Raw genomic sequence first — 20,769 nt, 5'->3', positions numbered from 1 at the left:
CAGCCTGGCTGGGACCTGAGCCCAGGGGACTGAGGACAGGGCAGACCTGGGCTGGGGTTGGGTGTGGCTCCCCAGCAGGTGCAGCTCAGGTGGCCGTGTGCATGATGGCAGGCTTGTCGTAAGAGTCCTGCTTTGGCTCTGTGTGTGTGCGTGCGTGCACACCTGCAGCCTTGCCAGCCACGTACATGGCGCTGTGTGTGGGAGGTCGTGTGCATGAGTGGGGGGCAGGGTGTCGTGCCCAAGGGTGTGTGCAGAGCCTGTGCCCACCTGGACTGTGCCACGGGCAGCCTTTATTTGCACTTGTGCACGTAGTAACCCGTGACATATCCCAGGATGAAGATGACCCAGAAGAGAGCCAGTCCGCCCAGCACCTTCATGGCCAGCCCCAGCTTGCCCGTGCACAGCTTCCGGGAGGTCCTAGGGTGAGAACCACCGGGAGGTGAGCCCTAGGCCTCAGCAGGGCACGGGAAAGGGCACCCCCAGACTCATCCCAGGGCCTCTCACCTCTCACAACATGAGGCCTCCTCTAGGCCGGACACGGACGCCACGCTGACTTCCTCCCGGCTGCTGTCGTCCCACCTGCTGTAATGGACGCTGCTCTCCGGGGGCTGCATGCTGGGGGCCCGCCGCAGCGCGGGCTGAGGCCTTCACGGGCAGACGAGCGGACGCTGGCTTCTCCGTGCAGCACAGCCCCATCAAAGGCAGTGGCCAAGGCACAGCCTGGGTGAGAGGCAGGGGACAGAGCGCTCAATGGGCTGTGTTCCTGGCGCATCACCTCGCCTGACCGACAGGTGACCAGCAGGCCGAGTGCTTAAGGAACTTGCCCAGGGTCACCTGGGAGGTAGTTCTAAGGCAGCAGGTGTACAGGCAGCGAGCCCCGCCTCAGGAACGGAAGACGCTCTGTTTCCATCAGGGCAGGCTGGGGGCCGCATCTCCCCCGGAGGCCAGCACGCTAATCAGGGGAGGCCAGCAGGGCCACACTGCCCCTGGTAACTGTCTTCTTCCCCAGCCAGCTCAGATAAGGCTGGCCAGGGAGGGGCAGCCGGCCGTGGGTGGCGGCTGGTACATCCCGGCCCAGCCAGGGAGGGGGCCTGGCTCCCCAGCCCTGGGCAGCGGCTGCAGCTGTACCCACGGCCTACCCAGGGTGCAGCCCCACCCCCACACCAGCTGCAAAGGAGGTCGGGGTTTGGGGACACGCCCCAGTGGTGCAGAGATGAGAGGCAGCTGGGTGCTAGGAGCAGGGGGCTGCAGCCCAGTCCCTGCTGCTGTCTCTCCCAGCACTCGGCCACGCGCCTGGACCCTGAGTACAGACGGGGCATGGCCTCGCGCTGCTGCTGGACCCTGGCCTGGCACCTCCCGCACCTCCCTCACTGACCTGAGAGGGGTCAGGGCACCTGACACCAGGGCTTGTCCAGCCCCGCCATGGGGTTCCACAGGCAGGTAGTCTCCACCGCCAGGAAGGCTGGCCTGCCCCGTGACCCAGCACACAGCCCAGGCAGGGGGAGTTCGGCTGCTACAGAGCTGGGGTCAGCGTTCAGGGGCAGCGTGCCCGTTAAGACATAGCCCTTCTCCCTCCTGTTCTAGGCCAGCAGCACCAGGGCTGACCACCCGCCTGCCTCCCCACAGTCAGGTGGACACCGCACGGCGCTGACCACTGCCTGCCTCGCAGGGCCTCGCTGGGAAGCTGCCTGCAGCTACTCCCAGACTGTCGCCCCAAGGCTGGAGCTGTGTGTTCCGGAACCTCCTGCTCCCCTGTGGGGCTCCCTGCAGGGTTCCATTCGGCCCTGACTGGATGGCTGGAGCGGGGATCCCAAGCCCGTGAGGCCCTGACCTGCTCCGGGGCCACAGCCAGGAGGCCGCCCCGGACCCCAGTGGCCTGTCCCCTGCCCCAGCACCTGGCGGGCCCGCACCCCGCTGGGCGCAGAAGGCCAGCACGCCAAGGGCCCAGGGCGTCCTCGGAGGCCAGCGGGAGCGGCCGGGCACATCCGGTCCCCGGAGGGCCGGGGCCACCGGCAGCTCTGCCCACCTCTCCCTGCAGCCGCGTCGAAGCTCGGGGCTGCGGCCCCGGCCCGGCGCCTCACCTGAGCCCAGGAGCGCGGCCGCCGCGCGATGGACGCGTCTCCAGGTCGGGGGCGTGGCCTGGACGGAGCCGGGGCGGGGCCTGGAGCAGGGCGGAAGAGGGCCGGCGTGGGCGGGGCTTGGATGGGAGCGGGAGCCTGAGTGGACGGGGCCCGGAGAAGGGGCGGGGATAGGGGCGTGGCCTAGAGCCGGGCGGGAGCGGAGATGGCGTGGGCGGGGCGGAGCCGGAGGAGGGGCGGGGTCTGGGTGTGGGGCGGGGCAGAGGAGGGAGGAGACAGGGGCGTGGTCTAGATCCGGGCGGAAGCGAAGCTGGCGTGAGCGGGGCGGAGCCGGAGGAGGGGCGGGGTCTGGGTAGGTGGGGCGGGGGCAGAGGAGGGCGGAGACGGGGGCGTGGTCTAGAGCCTGGAGGGGCGTGGTCTGGGGGCGGGGCCGGGCGCGCCTAAGGGACGTGCAGCTGTCCAGTTCTGCAAAGGGCCTCCTGCAGGGCAGAGGTTCACGTCCCGGTCCCGAGGCGCAGGAGCTGCGGCTGTGGCCCCCGTCCTGACCCCCGGGCCGGAGGTCCCGCAGCCTCGGGCAGCAGGGCGGGCACCGCTGGGACGAGGCCCGCGGACGCGCGTGGGAGCGAGCCGCGGCGGGGACGCCCGGGAGAAGCGGGGTTCTCTGTCCTGGCCCGGCTCCCCACTGCCGTCCTGGAGGACATCCCAGCCTCTGCGGGTCACCGGGGTCCTGGGCGCAGAGGCTGGGCCAGGCCTCCTAGGGACCTGGGCTGGGGGCCCTGCTCCCTGTCGGCGCCCTCCCCCCATGCCAGAAAGAGGCCAGACTGCAGTCAACACCGAGTTTATTGGGACTCAGCCCCGCCCGGCTGCGGGGGGCCAGCCCCGGCCGGCCTACTTGGATGGGGTCTTCTTGGACTTGATGGGCAGGGTGGTCTCTGACTGCTGCAGGGGTGGCACCTTGACCCCCTTCTGCTTCAACTGGGTGTGGAAGTCACTTCGCTCGGTGATGATCCTCTGGGAGGAGACAGCCTTCAGGGGCTGCCCTCACCCCTACCTACACCCCTAATCCCCACTGCCCTCACCCCTACCAACACCCCTGTCCCCCACTGCCCTCACCCCTGTCCCTGGCTGCCCTCACCCCTACCTACACCCCTGCCCCTGGCTCCCCACACTCCTGTCCCCCCACTGCCCTCACCCCTGCCCCTAGCTGCCCTCACCCCTGCCCCTGGCTTCCCTCACCCCTGCCCCTGGCTGCCCTCACCCTACCCCGGCCGCCCACTCTCTTGCCCTTGGCTTCCACACCCCCCGCCTGCACTCCTGCCTGTGGCTGCCTTCACCCCTGCCTGTGCCTCTAGCACACACGACTTCAGCTCACTGACCCTGACCAATCTCAAATGCAAAATCAAGGACAATGGCTGACCCTGCCACAGGGTTGAGGTGCTGGGGGGGACGGGGACAGGGTGAGGTGCTGCTGACAATGACTGATCCTGCCGCAAGGGTGAGGCGCTGGGGGGGACGGGGACAGGGTGAGGTGCTGCTGACAATGACTGATCCTGCCGCAAGGGTGAGGTGCTGGGGGGAGGACAGGGTGAGGTGCCGGTGGCAATGGCTGGATCCTGCTGCAGGGGTGAGGCACTGGGGGGAGGACAGGGTGAGGTGCTGGGGGGCAGGGTGAGGTGCTGGGGGGAGGACAGGGTGAGGTACTGGGGGGAGGACAGGGTGAGGTGCTGGGGGAGGACAGGGTGAGGTGCTGGGGGGCAGGGTGAGGTGCTGGGGGGAGGACAGGGTGAGGTGCCGGTGGCAATGGCTGGATCCTGCTGCAGGGGTGAGGCACTGGGGGGAGGACAGGGTGAGGTGCTGGGGGGAGGACAGGGTGAGGTACTGGGGGGAGGACAGGGTGAGGTGCTGGGGGAGGACAGGGTGAGGTGCTGGGGGAGGACAGGGTGAGGCACTGGGGGGAGGACAGGGTGAGGTGCTGGGGGAGGACAGGGTGAGATGCTGGGGAGATAGGGTGAGGTGCCGGTGACAATGGCTGACCCTGTCGCAGGGTGAGGTGCTGGGGGTGGCGGGGACAGAGTGAGGTGCCGGTGACATGGTTGACCCTGCCACAGGGGTGAAGCACTGGGGGGAGGACAGGGTGAGGCACTGCGGGGGTTGTGTGGAGGGGATGTGCCCCACACACCTCAGGCCCCTTGTCCTGGAGCCTACCCCCCGGCCTGCCCTTGCAGCCTCCGGGAGAACTCCCTGCTCCTCTCCCTTCTTCCTCCTTCCGCCCCCTCCCTTCTCCTCCAGTCCCTCTTCAGATCGGGAACAAGACTGGAGGCCCCCCCGGCATCCCCCCCCCCGGCCCCAGGCAGACACAGGTGTCTGAGAGGCAGGGCACCTGCTGGGGTCAAAGAGCTGAGACTAGAACAGAAGTGGTCCCGCCCAGAGCCCTGGGCCCCCTTGGGGACGCACCCCTCTCCCCTGAGAAGCACCTGGGGGTGACTGCTGCTGCCCACCACCCCAAACCTGGGGACCCTGCTCCTCCTCCAGGGCCTCCTGGGAGCCCCTGCAGCTGGGAGGCAGCCAGGCTGGAGGGGGTCCCTGTGTGAGGTTGGCACGGGTGGGCTGCGAGCAGGCTGCCCTCTGCCCCGGGCTCACGGGACCAACCTGCAGGGCTTCCAGGATGTCGCTGTCCGTGATCTCGGTGGAAGACTTGAACCCTGTGACGCTGAAGGCGGCCTGCAGAATCTTATTCCTCAGTCTCTCGAGCTGTGAGCAAAGGGAAAACACACACGGTGCCGGCCTTGGCCTTGGCGGGGACAGGGCATGGCCTGCTGGCCATCGGCGGCTGTGAGCTTGGACAAAGGCTCGGCTGTCACCACTCGGCTCTGGGAACAGGAACCTGGGTGGGCAGAACCCAGTGGGCCAAAACCCACTCTCTCCCTAGTAGCACTTCTCCTTGACCCGCACTGGTTTTACAAAATGCAAAGAGGGGGCCGGTCAACCCGCTGCCTGGGACCCCAGCAGCCCAGGGGGCACTGCTTCATATCCTGGCTGCTCCATTCCTGGTCCAGCTCCATTCCTGGCCTGGGAAAGCCGTGGAGAATGACCCAAGTGCTTGGGCCCCTGGTGCCTACATGGGGGCTGTGAGGAAGCTGCCAGCGGCCGGCTTTGGCCTGCCCGTCCTTGGCTGTGGTGGCCATTTGTGGAATGAACCAGTTCTCGAAAGATCTGTCTCTCTCCCTCTCTCTGTCTCCCCTCATCTCTGGCTCTCTCTAACTCTGCTTTTAGAATACACACATTAAAAAAAAAACATGAAAACAAAAGCTCCCCTGCCTCCCCGACTTGGGGTGCTCAGCTCAGGGGAGGGGGCCAGTTGGCAGCTCTGCGCCTCCCGTGGGCTCTCCCTCCTTGGGCTCTCGTCCACGCGGGGCCTGCAGCTAAGATCTCGGGGCTGGTCCCAGCACCACCGAGGGTCTGGGGCTGCTGGGCCCGCCTGCAAACGGCCTCGTGTGCGCAGGGCGACAAGGATGGCCAGCCTGGGAGAAGGCCAGCTTTGCCGCAGCCAAGTTTCAAGTGTGCACATGGCTGCTGTGTTCGCTCAGAGTGCCACCTGCGAGCCGGTCTCCTTCCTGAGAGTGGCACGGCGCATTTTGCCTCCTGCAGCCCAACCAAGATCTTCCTCCCTAGACGAACCCGGCACCTGCCCATGGCTCCTTCCTGCCTCGGCTGCGGACAGCACGTTCCAGGGGCACCATGCAGCCCTACCCTTCCTCCACCAACTCCGAACAGGTGCGGGCATCCCAGGCCAAGTGGGCCAAGGTGAACCGTAGCCCTGGCTGCTCTGGCCTGTCTCCCTGTGTGGGCATGTGGGTGTGAGCTGGGCCTACCCTGGCCTGGGTGCTCTCCAGGGCCACACGGGCCTGCTGCTCTGCCTGCCGGATCACCTCGTTCCGGCCCTGCAGGTCTTCCCACAGCCGCTTCTGCCTCTGTAGGTGATTGTGATCCAGGTCCACCTGTTCCTGCAGCTCACTGACCTTGGCCTCCAGTTTGGTGATGACAAGACCCCGCCTGGTGAGCTCGCTGTCCAGCTCTGACATTTGCTGCGGAGAACCAAGGGGGACCAGGTACCTGCCTTGTTCGCACCCCTTCCCCCCATGATGGCCGCCAGCTCTCGGGGATGTCCCCCAGGCCCAGCTGACCGCATGGCCACATGTGTTGCCCTCGGGTGGCTCCGTGGCCCTGGGCTGCGGGTGAGGGGGCTGCTGGTCAGTGGAGCAGGGAAGATTCCGGCCTCAGCTCCCCTCATGGGGGCATCAGGACTGATTGACAGAGAGGGTGGGGACTTCCAGACTGCCCACACTGCCCAGCAGTGCCCACAGTGCCCAGCAGTGCCCACAGTGCCCACAGTGCCCAGCCCACACCTGTCGGAGCAGGAGGTTATCTCTCTCAGTGAGATCTGTCAGCTCCTGGTGCTTCTTGTCTTCCCGGAGGCTGGAGAACTGCGGGACCCACAGAGCCGTCAGCTCCTGGGCAGTGGCATCCAGCTCTCCTCCCCCACCCACCCCACCGGGAGCCCAGGGCACTGCGGAGGAAGGCACTGCGGGGGAAGAAATGGGCTGAGGAGGTCTGAGAGGCATGAGCAGCCAGCCGAGCCCACAGAGCCAGGCCTTGAGCCGGCCCCGGGAGCATCCCGGCTGAGTTCTGAGCCCCGGGAGCGTCCCGGCGGAGTTCCCCGCGCCTGGGAGGCGGGCGAGGGCTCTGTGCTGGGGTGGCCACCTTGTCGGACATGGCTCGCAGCTGCTGCTTGCGCTCCCGCAGCTCCTTCTGCAGGGCCTCGTTCTCTGTGTTCATCCTGCGCATCTCCAAGTCCTGGAAGTTCAGCTGCCGCTCCAGGCTGGTGATGGCTCCTGGGGGAGCGGGCAGAGGCGGCACCGAGGCTGAGGGGTCGCCCGGCCAACCGCCTGGCCAAGGGCACGCTGGCTGGGCCCAGCCTACCTGTGGTCAGCGAGTATCTGTTCCTGGAGAGCTCCAGCTCGTGCTGGAACTCCAGGATGGCCTGCTCGTACTCCTCCAGCTGCGCCAGGAGCTCCTCCTCGAAGGCCTCCATCAGGGGGTAGCCCGGGGGCCTGAAGACCTCCTCCTCCTCCTCCATCAGCTCCTGCTCCTCCTCCTCCTGCCCCTCCTCCTCTTCCTCCTTGCGGTCTTCCTCCTGCATAGCACCTCTCTCCTGGGCTAGCTCCCTCTCTCTCCCGCCCTCAGGCTCCCCGTCCAAGCCCTCTTCTTTCTGGATGCTGTCCAGCGCTGGCTCCTTGGCCGCCTGCAAGGCCTGGGACTCCTCCTGTGTCTGGGACGAGGAGAAGCGGCAGGTGGGCCCCTCTGGTGGCGGGGGCTCCTCCACTCGGGCACCCCATTCCAGGCTGGACCTGCAGCTTCAGAGGCCCCCAGAGCCATACTCTGGGCAACCAGGTGGACCTCAAACCCACCGGCTCTCTGGTTCCTCTGAGAGCCCATCCCAGGGACCACTTCCCAGGCGCCGGGGCTGTCCAGCCCCTGGAACCCCCCCGGCCTGCCCAGCGGAGGCCAGGCCACTGGCCTTGGCTCCTGGCCATTCCAGACCTCAGTGCGCAGCTGTGGCTCCTGGTCCCGCTCTGGCGCCTTCATGAGGCTCAGCTGCCCCAGCTTCAGCGTCGCTTCTGAGGGCCGCCCTGTAAGGCCCTGGGGTGCTGCCTCTGCTTGCCCACTGTTCCCGCACCCAGGCAGGGCCCCAAGTGGGTGCTGCGTTGGTGGGCAGGGCAGCCACCTGCAGAACAGCATGGGTGGGGGCAGGGCTTTGCCACCCCACAAGGGGCCTTGAAGTGGGGCTGGGGGACACTTTATGCCAGCTCTGGGTCCACAAGGACACCAAGGCAAGGCCAAGGCACCTGAGGGTGGAGAGCAGAAGCTGGCTGGCCGGGCAGGCTGGAGTGGCACTGCCCGTGAGGCCCAAGCTGGGACTCCCTCCTGCACGCCCCAGAGGCGATCTGGGCCCCTCTGCCCTTCCCCTCTGTCAGCTGCGCTGGGTACGGGGGCCCGGGACAAGGGGCAGGCCAGAGCCATGACCGGGAGGCCGGCTCTCACCCTGCCCCTGTCAGCTGCGCTGGGTGCCTGCAGTGCAGGGTGAGGCGCAGGCTGGGGCCACCCTGGGTTGGGGGAGGCACAGCTCCCTGCTGACCTTTGGTCCGGAGAAGGCCCTTCAGCTGCTTGCTCAGGGATTCCCTCTCCTGCTTCAGCGCCAGCAGCTCCTCGTCCTTCTTCCGGACCTGGGTCTCCAGTGCGGACAGGCGCCGGAGCTCCTCCTCCAGCTGGAGCAGGCGGTGGTCCTGGGTGGGAAGGTGGGCACCGCTGGGCTGATGGCCACAGCCCCAGCACAGCGTGCCCGCTCCCGGCAAGTGCAGCAGGAGGTGGGCTTTTAAGGGGTGGGGCCAGTGACGGGTGGGGCGCTGCCTGGGAAGGGGTTAAACTCTCACCAGAATGGGCTGACCTCCTTGCCATTTGACCCCTGCCTCTCACACCTGCTTGCCCACGCGCTCCAGTGGGGGACACAGATGGGCGTGGCCCACCAAAGGCCAAATCAGTGGGGCTGCCGGCTGGCGGAACCAGCTCCTTGAAGGGGGGGACTGAATGAACCCTTTTTCTTCACTCAGACCCAGCCTGGGCGTGTGGATACAGCCACGGGAGGCAGATTGGACGGAGCCCCCAGCCTTGAGAGGCAGGTACAGGCTTAACTGCCCCCAATTGGCCAGTGGGGTGGGGGGGGTGGGCAACCGACCTCGGTCATCTGAGAGATTCGGAGAAAACTGCAGGTGGGCCCTGGGGCAAGTGCTGAGGGGATGGCTCAGAGAGGGGAGGAGGGGAGAGGAGGGACTAGCAAGGAGGGGTGTGGGGAGGGGCATGGGGGAGGGGAGAGGAACGACTAGGAGGGAGGGGTGTGGGGATGGGAGGGACATGGGAAAGGGGTGTGGGGAGGGGAGGGGCATGGGGAGGGAAGGGGAGAGGAGGGGAGAGGAGGGACTAAGAGGGAGAGGAGGGGTGGGACATGGGAAAGGGGTGTGGGGAGGGGAAGGATGTGGGGGAGGGGAGGGGAGGGGAGAGGAGGGACTAAGAGGGAGGGGAGGGGTGGCACATGGGAAAGGGGTGTGGGGAGGGGAGGGACTAGGAGGTAGGGGAGGGACATGGGTAGGAGAGGGGAGGGGAGGGACATGGGGGAGGGGTGTGGGGAAAGGAGGGACGTGGGGGAGGGGTGTGGGGAGGGGTGTGGGGAGGGGTGTGGGGAGGGGAGGCCGCAGAGCAAGCCTGGCTCTGTATTAGCGCCAGGGACTCCAGGAATAGGCAGCCTGCAGACTTGTCTTTTCTGCTTTAAGATGCATTGGCCTAGTGAACACAGGGTGACACACAGAGAGGACACACAGGGAGCTTTGCCTGCTGCATCACTCCCCGGCATCCAGGAGCCCCTCCAGCACGTGGCCCAGCCTGCACTGCCTCCCGGGCATGTTAGCCTGGACTGGTGCTGGGCACTCCCAAATGGGCTGCTGGCGGCACAAGCAGTGGTTTACCCATAGTGCCACAACGCCAGCCCTACTGTGTGCTGTTCTTGCAACTTGTCTTGCTGTCTGAGACTCCACACAATAATGTGGAGATGCATTTCTCCATCTGCTCCGAGAGGGAAAGAGGGTGCCTGTGTGGGGGTCCCGAGCCACGCGGAGCCCGCTGGTCGGTGCCGGTGACCTAGGAGCTGGCCACCTGGAGACCTGGGAGCTGGCCTAGGAGCTGGAGACCCTAGCAGGGTGTGTGGCGTTCCTGGGGCAACCAGAAGGGCCAGGAAAACCTGCTGAGCCTGCAGCTGCTTTTAAGGGAAAGTTAGTAGCCGGACAAGCCTCTGGCAAGACTGAAGGTGACGAGGAAGAGCCTCCCAGGTTCCCGGCTCAGCAGCCGAGAAAGGATCTACTCCCAGAATGCAGCACCCCAAGGCTGATGCAGGCGGGGAGAAAGAACCCACATGGCTTTGGAAGGACTTGAGTTTGTGGTTAGAGTTTTCTCCTGGAGGTGTCATGGTGGAGTTATGGGTTAAGCTGCCGCCTGCAGCAACTGGCATCCCGTCCGTATTGAGGCGCCGGTTCAAATCCCACTGCTGTCCTGGCCCAGCCCTGGCTGTGCAGCCATTTAGGGAGAGAAAATCACTAATGGAAAAGTTTCTCTCTGTTTCAGTTTGGAATTCCCCTGGGAGACTCCAGGTGCCCCTTTAGGCCAGCTCTTCTGGGGTGTCAGACTGCAGGTGGAACAACCCCAGGCCCACGCAGGGGGGACAGCAATGGAGACCACAGGCCAGTGCGTCTCACAAGAGCGTCACCAGGAACCATGTGACTGTGTGTGAATCACTGGACGTCCAGCTGACAGCGAATCCTGTCCCCTAGGTGGAACTTCCGGGTCAGCTGGGGGTCACACGTGCTGGCGCCCTGACCCTCACATGTGTGGGCTGGGACGGAAGGACCACCGACTAGACCAGACACAGACCAGAACCCCTCCCGGGCAGGGTGCTGGGCCAGGGTGGCGCCGTTACCTTCTCGTGAATGACCGAGATGTACCAGGGCACCCTCTTTGTTGGGGGGCTCTCGGCAACCACTGAGCCACTGGGGATGGGACTGCAGGTCTGTGACTCCTGAGTCCTGTGCAAGCCCCTTAGCTCGCACAGGCTCTTACTGGCTGGGAGGAGGCGGCCTGCAGAGGAGCAGGGCTGGGTGTCCTTGAGGCTCCGCCCCCGGGGCTGTCCCGCTGCACCTGTGACCTCCCCTGTGGAGGCTGGCATCGAGGGAGCCAGGTGGGACAGCAGGGCACCCAGAGCTTCCCCATGCAACCCGGAGCCACCCCGTAGCGCCTCAGCGCCCCACCTTATTCTGAGATGGGAGGAGGACAGGTTCTCCACCAAGGAAGGGGGGCTGTCGGGGGCGGCCCCGCAGCATCCATCCCCTAAAAGGGATTTGGGGTGGCAGCTGGCCACTGCAAGGCCTCAGGAGGCACGTGGTCCCAGGAAGTTGGTCTCCTGGGCAGGAGCAGGTGCGCCCAGGTGGCGGGGAGCTGGCCCTGCACTCAGCCCACCCTCCCCTGCCAAGGAGCAGCAGCAGAGACCCCGGGGGCTCCCTCACCGTCCTGGCTGCTGTCTGAGACGCGTCTGCCCAGGAGCAGGTCCTCGGCCCTGCGGATCTCCGAGCTGATGCACAGGTCCCGGGGAAGGTGCTCCGGGGTAGCTGGATCTACAGGTCCAACACGCTAAGGCGGCTCTCTCCGTGGGTGTTGAGACTGAACACCCGGTGCAGGGGCCATGGGCCCTGAAGGCTCCCAGGGGGTCACATCGTGTGAGCCTTTGCAGGAGGGTGGGGGACACAGGGCAAGCCCAGGCCCCGGGGCTGGGGGATTTCATCTGGACTCTGACCGAAACCCCTGGAGACCCCGAGTTGGCCAGCTGCGTCTAGGCCCCCTGTTTTCACGACAATGCACTCCTTTCAAGTACTTGCTCCTGATAAGCTGTCTGGCCATAGGTGCCCTTTTCCAGAAGCTTCTAGAACCTCCAACCATTCCCATCTCCCCTCTGGTTCTCCAGGACACACGGGAACAGGTGTCCCTGCCGCCTCCCAACTGGGGCCCTGACCCAAGCAGAGGATTTGTCCAAGCAGCAGCCCAGGCCCCACACAGGCTCGTGTGAGCCAGGAGGCAGGCCCGGGCCCTGTCTCTCACCGAAGTGGGACGTGGATGTGGCCCTGGTGCTGAACTGCGGGCAGCCGGGGCGCAGGAGTACCCCCTTCCCCGGCTCCTCTGCAGGCGGCTCCACAGCAGGCTTAGGCTGCAGGGTGGGCAAAAAGAGGCTGGCGCTCCAAGGTGGGCTCAGCCCCTGGAGCCTGCAACCCCCTACTCCGGCCCTGTGCCCGCCTCAGGGGTGAGCCTTCCCCTCCACAGCAGCTGCCCGGCCTGTCCCTTCCCCCAGGTGGCCACTGGCCAGGTTCATCCAACCGCCCTGGGAACAGGCCAAGCAGGTGGCTGTGGCCGCCCCCAAGCCCCTGCCATTCCCTCTGTGTGCCACCTTCCCAGGGCTGCTGGGGACAGGCTCGAGCAGCCTGACGCAGTGCTGGGCTTGGCGCAGTCTCCAGTCTGGCTCCTGGGCATCCCGGCCGGCCACCATCTGCAGCGCCATCAGGCCCTTGGCCATGGAGTTGGGGCCCCAGCTGAGCTTCTTCGTTTTCTGAGATAACATCAGGGAAGCCCGGCTGCTTGCACAGAAGTGGCGACAACTCCGCAGATCTGCTCTTGGTGTGGCTCAGAGTGTCCAGGGACACGCGTGGACAGACACCGGACCCTGAGGCCGCACGTCCCAGGTGATGCGGTATGTGACATCACAGGCGTCTCCATAGAAACCAGCAGGTCACACTCGTCTCTGCAAGGTGGTTCTCATGCAATCTCGGGGTGTCACAGGTCTGGGTGTAGCCTGGGGCCACCGGCGTGACTCTCCGTTTTCTGACCTTTTCCCACAGTGCCCTGCCACTCCCGGCCGCCTTTATCCCGTTTTTTAGTTTTTTATTGCCTAACATCCAACACAGCCTTAACGGCTTTGTTACAATTCTGGTATCCTTGGTTAAAATGGGCGATTTAGAAGCATTCCTTTTTGTTTTTAGAGATTGTTAGAGCGTGGGTAAAATGCTGTTGTTGGGCAGTGTGAGATTCCTTTGAACTGAACAACTGCTACTTTGCTAGGCCACGAGGTGCCCGGACTTTGGGAGGATTCCGCTTTAGCGATAAATCTGTTCTTTGCTGCCTTGCAACTTTGTGAAGGCAAGGGCACAGTTCTTCTCCGGTCCCAAAAACAGGAGGAAGATAAGAGTGTGAGAATGGGATGAGCCATAAAGATAGTGGGTATGGGAACAGAACAGGCTCCTTGTGCCTGAAGGCCCTAAAATAATGAACATGTCTAACGTTGTTACTTTTGGTGTATTTCCCAGCCCCAAAGGTCCTATATAATCTTCTGTCTTGGGCAAATTCGGGGTCTGACCGCCCGGCTTGGCTGGCCTGCGTGCCCCAAGTGCGGTCTGACCCCAGCATGCTGGAACAATAAACTCTGTTTGCTGTTTGCTTTACCAGCGAGACTCTTTGTCATTCTCTGGGGTTGACTAGCTCGCACCATGATGGCCGGGGGCTTTGGCCTGGACTCTAACAAGATCTGGGGTGGGGGAAGCAGGGCTGGCGTTAGGTGTTATGGCGTAATGGGTTAAGATGCTGGCATCCCATTTGGCTGCTGGTTCGAGTCCCAGCTGGTCCACTTCTGATCCAGCCCTGTGTTAACAGCCTGGGAGAGCAGTGGAGGATGGTCCAGGGGCTTGGGCCCCTGCACCCACGCGGGAGATCTGGAAGGGCATGGGCCCCCGCACGCACGCGGGAGATCCGGAGGAGGTTCCTGGCTCCTGCATCCCAGCAAGCCCCGTTTTAACCATTGCAACCAATTGGGAAAAGAGCCAGCAGATAGACAATTTCATTCTCTCTCTGCCTCCTCCCACCCACGCCCCTCCCCACCCTGGCCTCTGCCTTTCAGATCTCATTCCCCAAATGGCTGTGATGGCTGAGGCTGGGACAGGACAAAGCCAGCACTTGGAATCTCACGTGGGGCAGGGACCTAAGCGCGTGGACCTGTTGCCTTCCCCGGAGCACTAGCAGGGAGCTGGATCACAAGTGGAGCAGCCGGGACTTGAACTGCTGTCCACATGGGACACCATCACCGTAGATGGCCGCTTAACCTCTGTGCCCTAGAAACGGTTCTCAACAACTGAAAATGTTTTTGTTTGTTTTTTAAGAGTTGAGGCAGGGGGACCAGTGAAGTGGCCTAGTGGCTAGAGTCCTCGCCTTGTATGTATTTGAATCCCATATGGGCTCCGGTTCTAATCCCAGCAGCTCCACTTCCCATCCAGCTCCCTGCTTGTGGCCTGGGAAAGCAGTCGAGGACCCAAAGCCTTGGGACCCTGCACCCGCATGGGAGACCCGGAAGAGGATCCTGGCTGCTGGCTTCGGATCAGTTCAGCTCTGGCTGTTGCAGACACTTGGGGAGTGAACCAGAGGATGGAAGATCTTTGTTTGTCTCTCCTTCTCTCTGTAAATCTGCCTTTCCAATAAAAATAAGTAAATGTTAAAAAAAATGGAGGGAATTGGGGCAGAAGGAGGGATTGTTGCCTCCCACCAAACCCCAGAGTGAGAAGACACAGCTCCAAACTACGGCATCGCAACCACTAAAACGGAATTGTTCCAGAGAGTAAGAAAGCGGGCAAGTGCCAGTTGGTTTACCCCCGCACCCTACCCAAATGCCTGTGGTACCTGGAGGCGGGCCAGGTCCACAGAGGGTTCCCCAGTGGGTGAGGGGCTGGGACTCGGGTGCCTGGGCAGTCACAGCTGCCTCCCAGGCTGCGGGAACAGGACGCTGGTGGAGCCAGAGTCCAGTACTGAACCCAGGCATGCTGTCATGGGGTCCGCGCACTCTCATGGGCCCTGCACACTGCTGTGGGACACTGTACTCTGCCATGGGGCCCTGCACGCTGCCATGGGGCCCTGCACGCTGCCGTGGGGCCTGTCCACTACCGTGGGGCCTGTCCACTGCCGTGGGCCCTGTCCACTACCGTGGGGCCTGTCCACTGCCGTGGGGCCTGTCCACTACCGTGGGGCCTGTCCACTGCCGTGGGGCCTGTCCACTGCCGTGGGGCCCTGTCCACTGCTGCGGGCCCTGTCCACTGCCGTGTGGCCTGTCAGCTGACTTTGCAGGCCTGATCCCGCCGTGCCATAGCCACCTCTAGTCACATGGCTCAGAGGCTCAAGGACATGGCCGTTCTATGTGGCCGTCTGCACGCACCATTGGCCTCCTGGGCGGGCTGCACTTCCCCACTGACCGTGGCTGCAGCGGGGTGAGCTCATGCACGCCCGTGGCTCTCCCTTGCCTTTGCCGGCCACGGGCAGTGTTCCAGGGCTTTCCATGTCCTAGCATCTCCTGGCTCGCTTCCAAATTTGAGTGTGTGCTTGTGAGCTAAATGTGAAAAGCTTTCTTTTTAAGACGTATTTTTATTCATTTAAAAAGCAGAGTGTGAGAGAGATCCTTCATGTGCTGGTTTACTACCTAAAGGACCGCAGCGGCCAGAGCCGAGCCCCGAGGACCGCAGCGGCCAGAGCCGAGCCCCGAGGACCGCAGCGGCCGAGAGCTTCTTCTGAGTCTCCCATATGGGGGTATGAACCCGGGCACCTGGCCATCCTCCACTGCTTCCCCAGGCCTTAAGTGGGGCAGCCAGGGCGTGAACTTGTGCCCAGTCGAACCTCCAGCTCCACAGGTGAGGTTGAGCATGCTATGCCAGGGAACTGGCTCCCTGCAGACTTATTTCGGTTTGTTTTAAAGGCAGAGTTACAGAGAGGGGACTTGGGGAGAGTGAGAGATCTTCCATCTGCTGGTTCACTCCCCAAACGGCTCTAACAGCCAGGTTTGGGCCAGGCTGAAGCAGGAGCTGTACCTGGGTCTCCCACGAGCAGGGGCCCAGGCACTTGGGCCACCCTCTGCTGCTTCCCCAGGCCAAGCAGGGAGCTGGCTGTGAGTGGGGCAGCCGACGCAGGAACCAGCACCCATGCGGGGTGTTGGCAGCGTGTGATGCCTTAACCCGCTGCACCACAGCGCCAGCCCTGCGAGAGGCTGTGAGCCATCCTGGCTGGCAGTGCCTTCTCAGTTACGGGATTTCAGGTGTGTTCGCCTGTCCCGTGGGCCGAAGTTCCACTCTGACAGGGGTGTTCTTGAAAACACGCATGCTGCACACTTCGAGGTCTCACACCTCCTGCCCGGTGTTGTGTATAAGAAACCATTGCTGGGCCTGTTTTCTGGAAGATGCATTCCATTTGTTCCTGAAAGGCGCTAGGTTCCAGCCCTCCTGTCAGGTTCTGGGGTCCTTCCTGAGTTCCACTTGGCGTGTGAACATCCTGTCTTCTGGATTGCACGTTAAGACCCCTCCACCCCGCCGGTGGTCTCGGCTGCTTCCCAGCACTGGCAGTGTGACTCCGCAGCAGCAAGCAAACGCAGAGAAAACCTTCATGGATCACCTCCACGGCGGCTGATAGTGTGGGGGGATTGCCTAGAGTCCCCCCCACATCCTTCCTGTGCCACGCCCCTCATGCCCGGGAGTGACCCACACCGAGGGGAGAGGTGCCACAGGCCCAGGAGCACCGGGCTGCAGAGGCACTGTCACACTCCCCGACAGCGACGGCCGCTCCGCCCTCTCTCACTACGGGGTTGCTATTTCATTCTCTCTATCCGCTTGTTTGTTTACTTCCTTGGGTCACTCCACAAATGCCCAGCATAGCTGAGGCCAAGCTGGACCAAAACCAGGGGCCAGGAATGCCATCTGAGTCGTCCCTGTGGGTGGCCAGGACCCAAGTGCTTGTCACCATCTGCTGCCCATGCATGCATCCGCAGGCAGCAGCAGAGCCAGGACTCGAACCACGATGGGTGTGGGCATCCGGGCCGGCTCTCGACAACGTGCCGAATGCCCTCTCGCTGTCCTTTGTCTGTCGTTGAGGTGGGGATAGGATGGGGAAGAGACAGATTTCACAGCTGCGACCTGGGAGTCACCTCCTTCCCGTCCGACTCCGAGCAGCTGCCTGTCGGTGTTCTGGGGTGCGCGTGTAAGACGCTCCGTCTCTGCTGTGCAGCGCCACTCCTGAGAGCAGGCCGAGTATCCATCTTCTTAGGGTACCATTTCATACTGTATTTTCCCCATCCATTCGTTTCTAACCCGTGTCTTTTTAAAGTGTTAATATTTATCTACAGAGAGAGGGCCTCTTGAGGATTTACCCCAAAATGCCTGCCAGGGTTAGACTAGAAGGAGCCCCGCAGCCTGTGGGTGGCAGGAGCCTGGGGACCCGGGCCGTGATCTGCTGCCGCCCAGGATATGTTAGCAGAAACCTGGGTGGGAAGCGGAGTAGCTGGGACTTGAACTGGCTCTGCTACGGGATGGTGCTGGCAGCCCGAGGCAGCTCAAGCTTGGGTCCTGCAGGGCCTGCCTGAGCCTGGTGCCCGTGGCTGGTGAGCCGTGAATCAGTTACCATGTGTTACTCATGTCCTATTAACCCACACATCGCCCCTGGCTGCCGGCGCTCCCGGGGGAGCCTCTTGCCCCGTGGCCCCATGGGAAGAGACAGCTTGCTGACAAAGCCCTCTGGGACACGGTCACGCCTGGCCTGCAACATGGAGTTTGTTTTTTATACAGCATTTCCATCTGGCAGCACCCAGAACGCCCCACGGTGGGTCTCCCCCGTGGGTAGACGGGCACCAGCCCCCATGGCTGTTGCTCCTACATGTACATGGGTAGACGCTACATGAGGGAATGAAGCCAGAACCAGGGTCAAGTCCACGGTACTGCGGTACAGGACGCACCTGTCCAGCCCTGAGCAGTCAGCTAGCAGAAATACTCCCGCCCAGTGCACACAGGGCAGAGAAAAGGCAGGGCCAGCTCGTCTGTAAACTACACATCAGGGGACAGAACACAGCGGGTTAAGCCACTGTCTGCGACCCAGCTGAGCTTGTCCTGGCTGCTCCACTTCTGATCCAGCTTCCTGCTAATGTGCCTGGGAAAGCAGCGGAGGGGAGACCAGCTCCTGGCCCGTGGGCCCACAGGGGACACCCAGCTGGAGTTGTTCTGCCTTCTGCCTGGCCCTGGCCCTGGGCACTGTGTGACCCTTTAGGGGATAAACCAGTGGATGGAAAATCCGCCTCTGCTGGGGCACCAGGGCCCAGAGTGGCCCCAGGACGAAAGGGGGCAGGCCCAGGACCTGGGCCCCCACGGTCTGGGGGTCAGCTGCTGCCGTCCCTTCCCACAAACGTGGCTGCGGGAGCACAGTGGAGCCCCCATGCCCCAGCACGACCGGTTCTGGCATGCATGAGGCCCTGCCTGGGTTTCCTCCCACCCAGCGGTCCCAGGGCAAGAGCCGGCCCTGCCCGTCGCTCAGCTGTCTGCCCACCGCCCATCCGGACGCAGACACACCCACAGAGCCAGGAACGTGATGGGGTGGAGAACACTGACAGAGAATCACAAACGAGGCCGACCCACCACGTAGAAAAGGGTATGTTTTATCAAAGATTGGCGTGCTGGGGCGGGGGCGGGGGGCCCGGCCAGCACCTCGGGGGGGCAGGGCTGGGGGACACGTTCTCACGCTGCTGGGGGGCGCTGCAGGCTCGGATTGATGGAGCCGTTTCCTCCTCCCCAGAGTTCTACAACTCCAGCAAAACTTGGCTTCTTGCTTTGGATGGACAACAGATGGTCACCGCAGTCTGGGAGCAGCTGGGAACACAGAGGGGTCCTCAGGTCCAGCAGACGCGACCCCAGCTCCTGCCCACAGAAGAGGGGGCGGGGCCAGAACCAGGCAGCGGACACCTTGCACCTGCAGTCCAGGCCGCTCTGTCCGCCTGAACGGGGCAGGTCCGTCAGCACAGGGCGACCCCGAGGCGGAAGGCTCTCGCTGGGTCCCTCAGGAAGGCCACGCAGAGGGCGAGCGCCGGCCCTGGCCCGGCTCCTCGCACACGCGGACAGCCACCCCGTCGCGCTGGCCCTGCCCCGAGTGTCCCTAGGCACGCTCCTGAGGCCCAGGCGGCTGCCGTTCGCTGTCCACAGGGCCCAGTGTCCTCTTGGAAACGGCGCCCGGAGGTCCTGCCTGCCGGGGCGGCTCCTGCGGGGCGCGCGGCGCCAGGGGGCGGCCAGGCCCTGCTCAGTGGCTCTCGGCGTCCGCGAACTCCTCCTTGATGGGCTGCCTGCGGGCCTTGCAGTCGGGCAGGTCGAAGCCGAAGTCGGCCCAGTCGTCGGGGCCCGCCGGGGCGCCGGGGCCGCGGTTGGGAATGGTGATGGTGTGGCGCACGCGGAAGTGCACGGCCTCCATGACGCGCTGGCCCGAGCTGCCCATGGCCACGGCCGTGCTGCTGCTGGAGCGCAGGAGCTGCTGCCCGCAGTCGTGGCCCTGCTTCAGGTCCTGCAGGCCCCGCCAGATGGTCATGCGATACTGGTCGGGGATCTTCAAGGCTCCCAGGTCCTGCAAGAGCCCAGGGCCACCGTGGGCGGAGCAGGGGGTGCGCCCGTCCACCCGCCCGCCTGCCCTCCACAGCCCGCCCGCCCGCCTGCCTGCCCTCCACAGCGGCCACTCTGGGTCGGGTGGGAGGACCGTCCATGCCAGCTCCTCTCTGGCTTCACCGCCTGTCCCCCGCCCCACCCCGCCCCGGCATCACGCCCCGCACACGCCACACCACCAGACCGGAAGAGCAAGCCAAGCACCCCCTGGGCGCCAGCCCCTGGTGTGGGGAGGGAAGTTAGTGGACACACAGACACAGCCACACTCGGAGCGAGCTGCAGCTGGCCCTGCTCCCTCTGGTAAACGCCCATCTTGAGCCTGTACCCCTGGGCTGGGGGCAGGGGCCTCTAACCCGCCCCAACTGGCCAGCTGGGGAGCATGGCTGCAGAGGGCTACGAAGCACGAATTAGAGCCCTGCTCCCAAGATCTGGGCTCCTTGTGTGTCCCCTGGCTAAGACTGTCATGAGCTGCAGTGGCCCAGGATACCAGCAAATCTCTTAGGACCAGCATGTAGGCTCTCAGGTGTCCCCTAGGCCACTGGAACGCCCACCAGCCCTGTGCCTCTGTGTGTGCTCGTCTGGCCGCCTGCCTCTGCGGGCCAGGCCGACACCTGCTGACGCCTGCCTCCTCTGGCTCGCTGTGCCTGGCTGCCGGCACCAGCAGACCGATCGCGGGCCTGGGGGAGTGCCCGCTCAGCCCACCTCATACTGACGGTTCCCAGGAGCAATGCCAGGTGCCCCTGCTGGCCCTGTGGGGTGGGACAGTTACCTCTATTGTTAGGTTCTGCAGGTGGTACATGTTCTGTAAGCCCTGCGAGGTGAAATACTCGATGCAGTTGGGGCACCCCAGTCCTGTTAAAAAACTGCAGAGAAGGCTTGAGAGATGCAGCCCAGTGCCTGCCCAGTGCCTGCCCACTGCCTGCCCAGTGCCCAGCTGCACATCCTCTTAGCAGGCTGGGCAGTGGCCTGGCTGGGCCTCCTGGCCGCCCTCTCCCTCTGGTGGCAAAGCTGCAGCTCCCTCGGGACACAGTTGTGCTCCACCCAGCTGTATCGACACAGGGGATGGGGCAGGAGCCCCCAGGGTTAGTGCACAGGGGGACAGCACGAGCCGGGACCAGCGGTACCCCACATACCTGACAAGGCTGGGGTCGGCGTGATAGGGTGGTGGTGGGGTGCAGTGGGACCCCGAAACCGTGGACTGGGAGCTGTGGCCACCGTTCATCTCGCTGTGGGCCGGTACGGCGTGGCCGTGGGTGCCAAGCATCCCTGGGGCTGGACAGGAAGGCAGCAAAGCTGTCAGAGACCAAGCTCCAGGTGCCAGGAGAGCTGGGCACTGCCACGGCCAGGCAAGGGCCGTGAAGTCCACCTGCACCCTCAGGAGGATCTTCCAGGACTAAAAGTCCGAAATGCCACCTCTGTGGGGCCCCTGGAGGGACCTTGTGTCATGAACCCATTGCAAGAAAGTCTGCTGATGATAACACGCAGACCGTGTGAGGCTAAGGACCTTGCCCCCGCCCCCGCAAGCCCCTCCAGCAGCCAAGAGCAGGTGCAGGCCT

The 20,769-nt window shown here is 64.2% G+C and overlaps 3 protein-coding genes across 5 annotated transcripts in view; all 3 read right to left on the bottom strand.

Moving 5' to 3' along the window:
- Nucleotides 1-270: 270 nt before the first annotated feature.
- Nucleotides 271-2,196, bottom strand: SMIM1 (small integral membrane protein 1 (Vel blood group)). Its single transcript, XM_004596092.2, has 3 exons — nucleotides 2,082-2,196; nucleotides 505-720; nucleotides 271-417 (listed from the first exon to the last, which is right to left on the bottom strand). Exons 2-3 carry the CDS (start codon nucleotides 612-614, stop codon nucleotides 291-293), a joined length of 237 nt encoding a protein of 78 aa, XP_004596149.1. The 5' UTR covers nucleotides 615-720; nucleotides 2,082-2,196; the 3' UTR covers nucleotides 271-290.
- Nucleotides 2,197-2,900: 704 nt separating this feature from the next.
- CCDC27 (coiled-coil domain containing 27) lies at nucleotides 2,901-12,440 on the bottom strand. 2 transcript variants are annotated; one of them, XM_058660769.1, is made up of 12 exons: nucleotides 12,175-12,440; nucleotides 11,832-11,937; nucleotides 11,243-11,350; nucleotides 10,660-10,817; nucleotides 8,275-8,422; nucleotides 7,680-7,768; nucleotides 7,059-7,407; nucleotides 6,840-6,970; nucleotides 6,485-6,562; nucleotides 5,951-6,163; nucleotides 4,728-4,829; nucleotides 2,901-3,089 (listed from the first exon to the last, which is right to left on the bottom strand). In XM_058660769.1, exons 1-12 carry the CDS (start codon nucleotides 12,343-12,345, stop codon nucleotides 2,967-2,969), a joined length of 1,776 nt encoding a protein of 591 aa, XP_058516752.1. In that variant the 5' UTR covers nucleotides 12,346-12,440; the 3' UTR covers nucleotides 2,901-2,966. The 2 variants fall into 2 exon arrangements, with proteins under 2 accessions (XP_058516752.1, XP_058516753.1); XM_058660770.1 differs by having other exon boundaries at nucleotides 11,243-11,344.
- Nucleotides 12,441-18,730: 6,290 nt separating this feature from the next.
- Nucleotides 18,731-20,769, bottom strand: part of TP73 (tumor protein p73) — a 32,641-nt gene continuing 30,602 nt past the window's right edge. The window contains exons 11-13 of one of the 2 annotated variants that reach the window (XM_058660767.1): nucleotides 20,347-20,485; nucleotides 19,983-20,076; nucleotides 18,731-19,178 (exon numbers count right to left, since the gene is read on the bottom strand). In XM_058660767.1, the coding sequence (XP_058516750.1) occupies nucleotides 18,861-19,178; nucleotides 19,983-20,076; nucleotides 20,347-20,485 (551 nt within the window). In that variant the 3' untranslated portion in view covers nucleotides 18,731-18,860. The remainder of the gene's footprint in view (nucleotides 19,179-19,982; nucleotides 20,077-20,346; nucleotides 20,486-20,769) is intronic. The other variant, XM_058660768.1, reaches the window with a different exon arrangement.

This window comes from Ochotona princeps, chromosome 2 (genome assembly GCF_030435755.1).
Source record: "Ochotona princeps isolate mOchPri1 chromosome 2, mOchPri1.hap1, whole genome shotgun sequence".
In the NCBI taxonomy this organism is placed as follows: Eukaryota; Metazoa; Chordata; class Mammalia; order Lagomorpha; family Ochotonidae; genus Ochotona; species Ochotona princeps.
The sequence above is the reverse complement of the archived record's forward strand: the minus strand, read 5'-3'. Positions and strand labels throughout refer to the sequence as shown.

Coding starts and splice junctions, on each gene's coding strand:
- SMIM1 (XM_004596092.2), bottom strand. CDS start 614: ATGCAGCCCCCGGAGAGCAGCGTCCATTACAGCAGGTGGGACGACAGC. Junction 418..504: donor GAGGCCTCATGTTGTGAGAG/GTGAGAGGCCCT, acceptor TTCTCACCCTAG/GACCTCCCGGAAGCTGTGCA.
- CCDC27 (XM_058660769.1), bottom strand. CDS start 12,345: ATGTTATCTCAGAAAACGAAGAAGCTCAGCTGGGGCCCCAACTCCATG. Junction 6,971..7,058: donor CAGATACTCGCTGACCACAG/GTAGGCTGGGCC, acceptor CCGCTCCCCCAG/GAGCCATCACCAGCCTGGAG. Junction 4,830..5,950: donor TGGAGAGCACCCAGGCCAGG/GTAGGCCCAGCT, acceptor CTTTGCTCACAG/CTCGAGAGACTGAGGAATAA.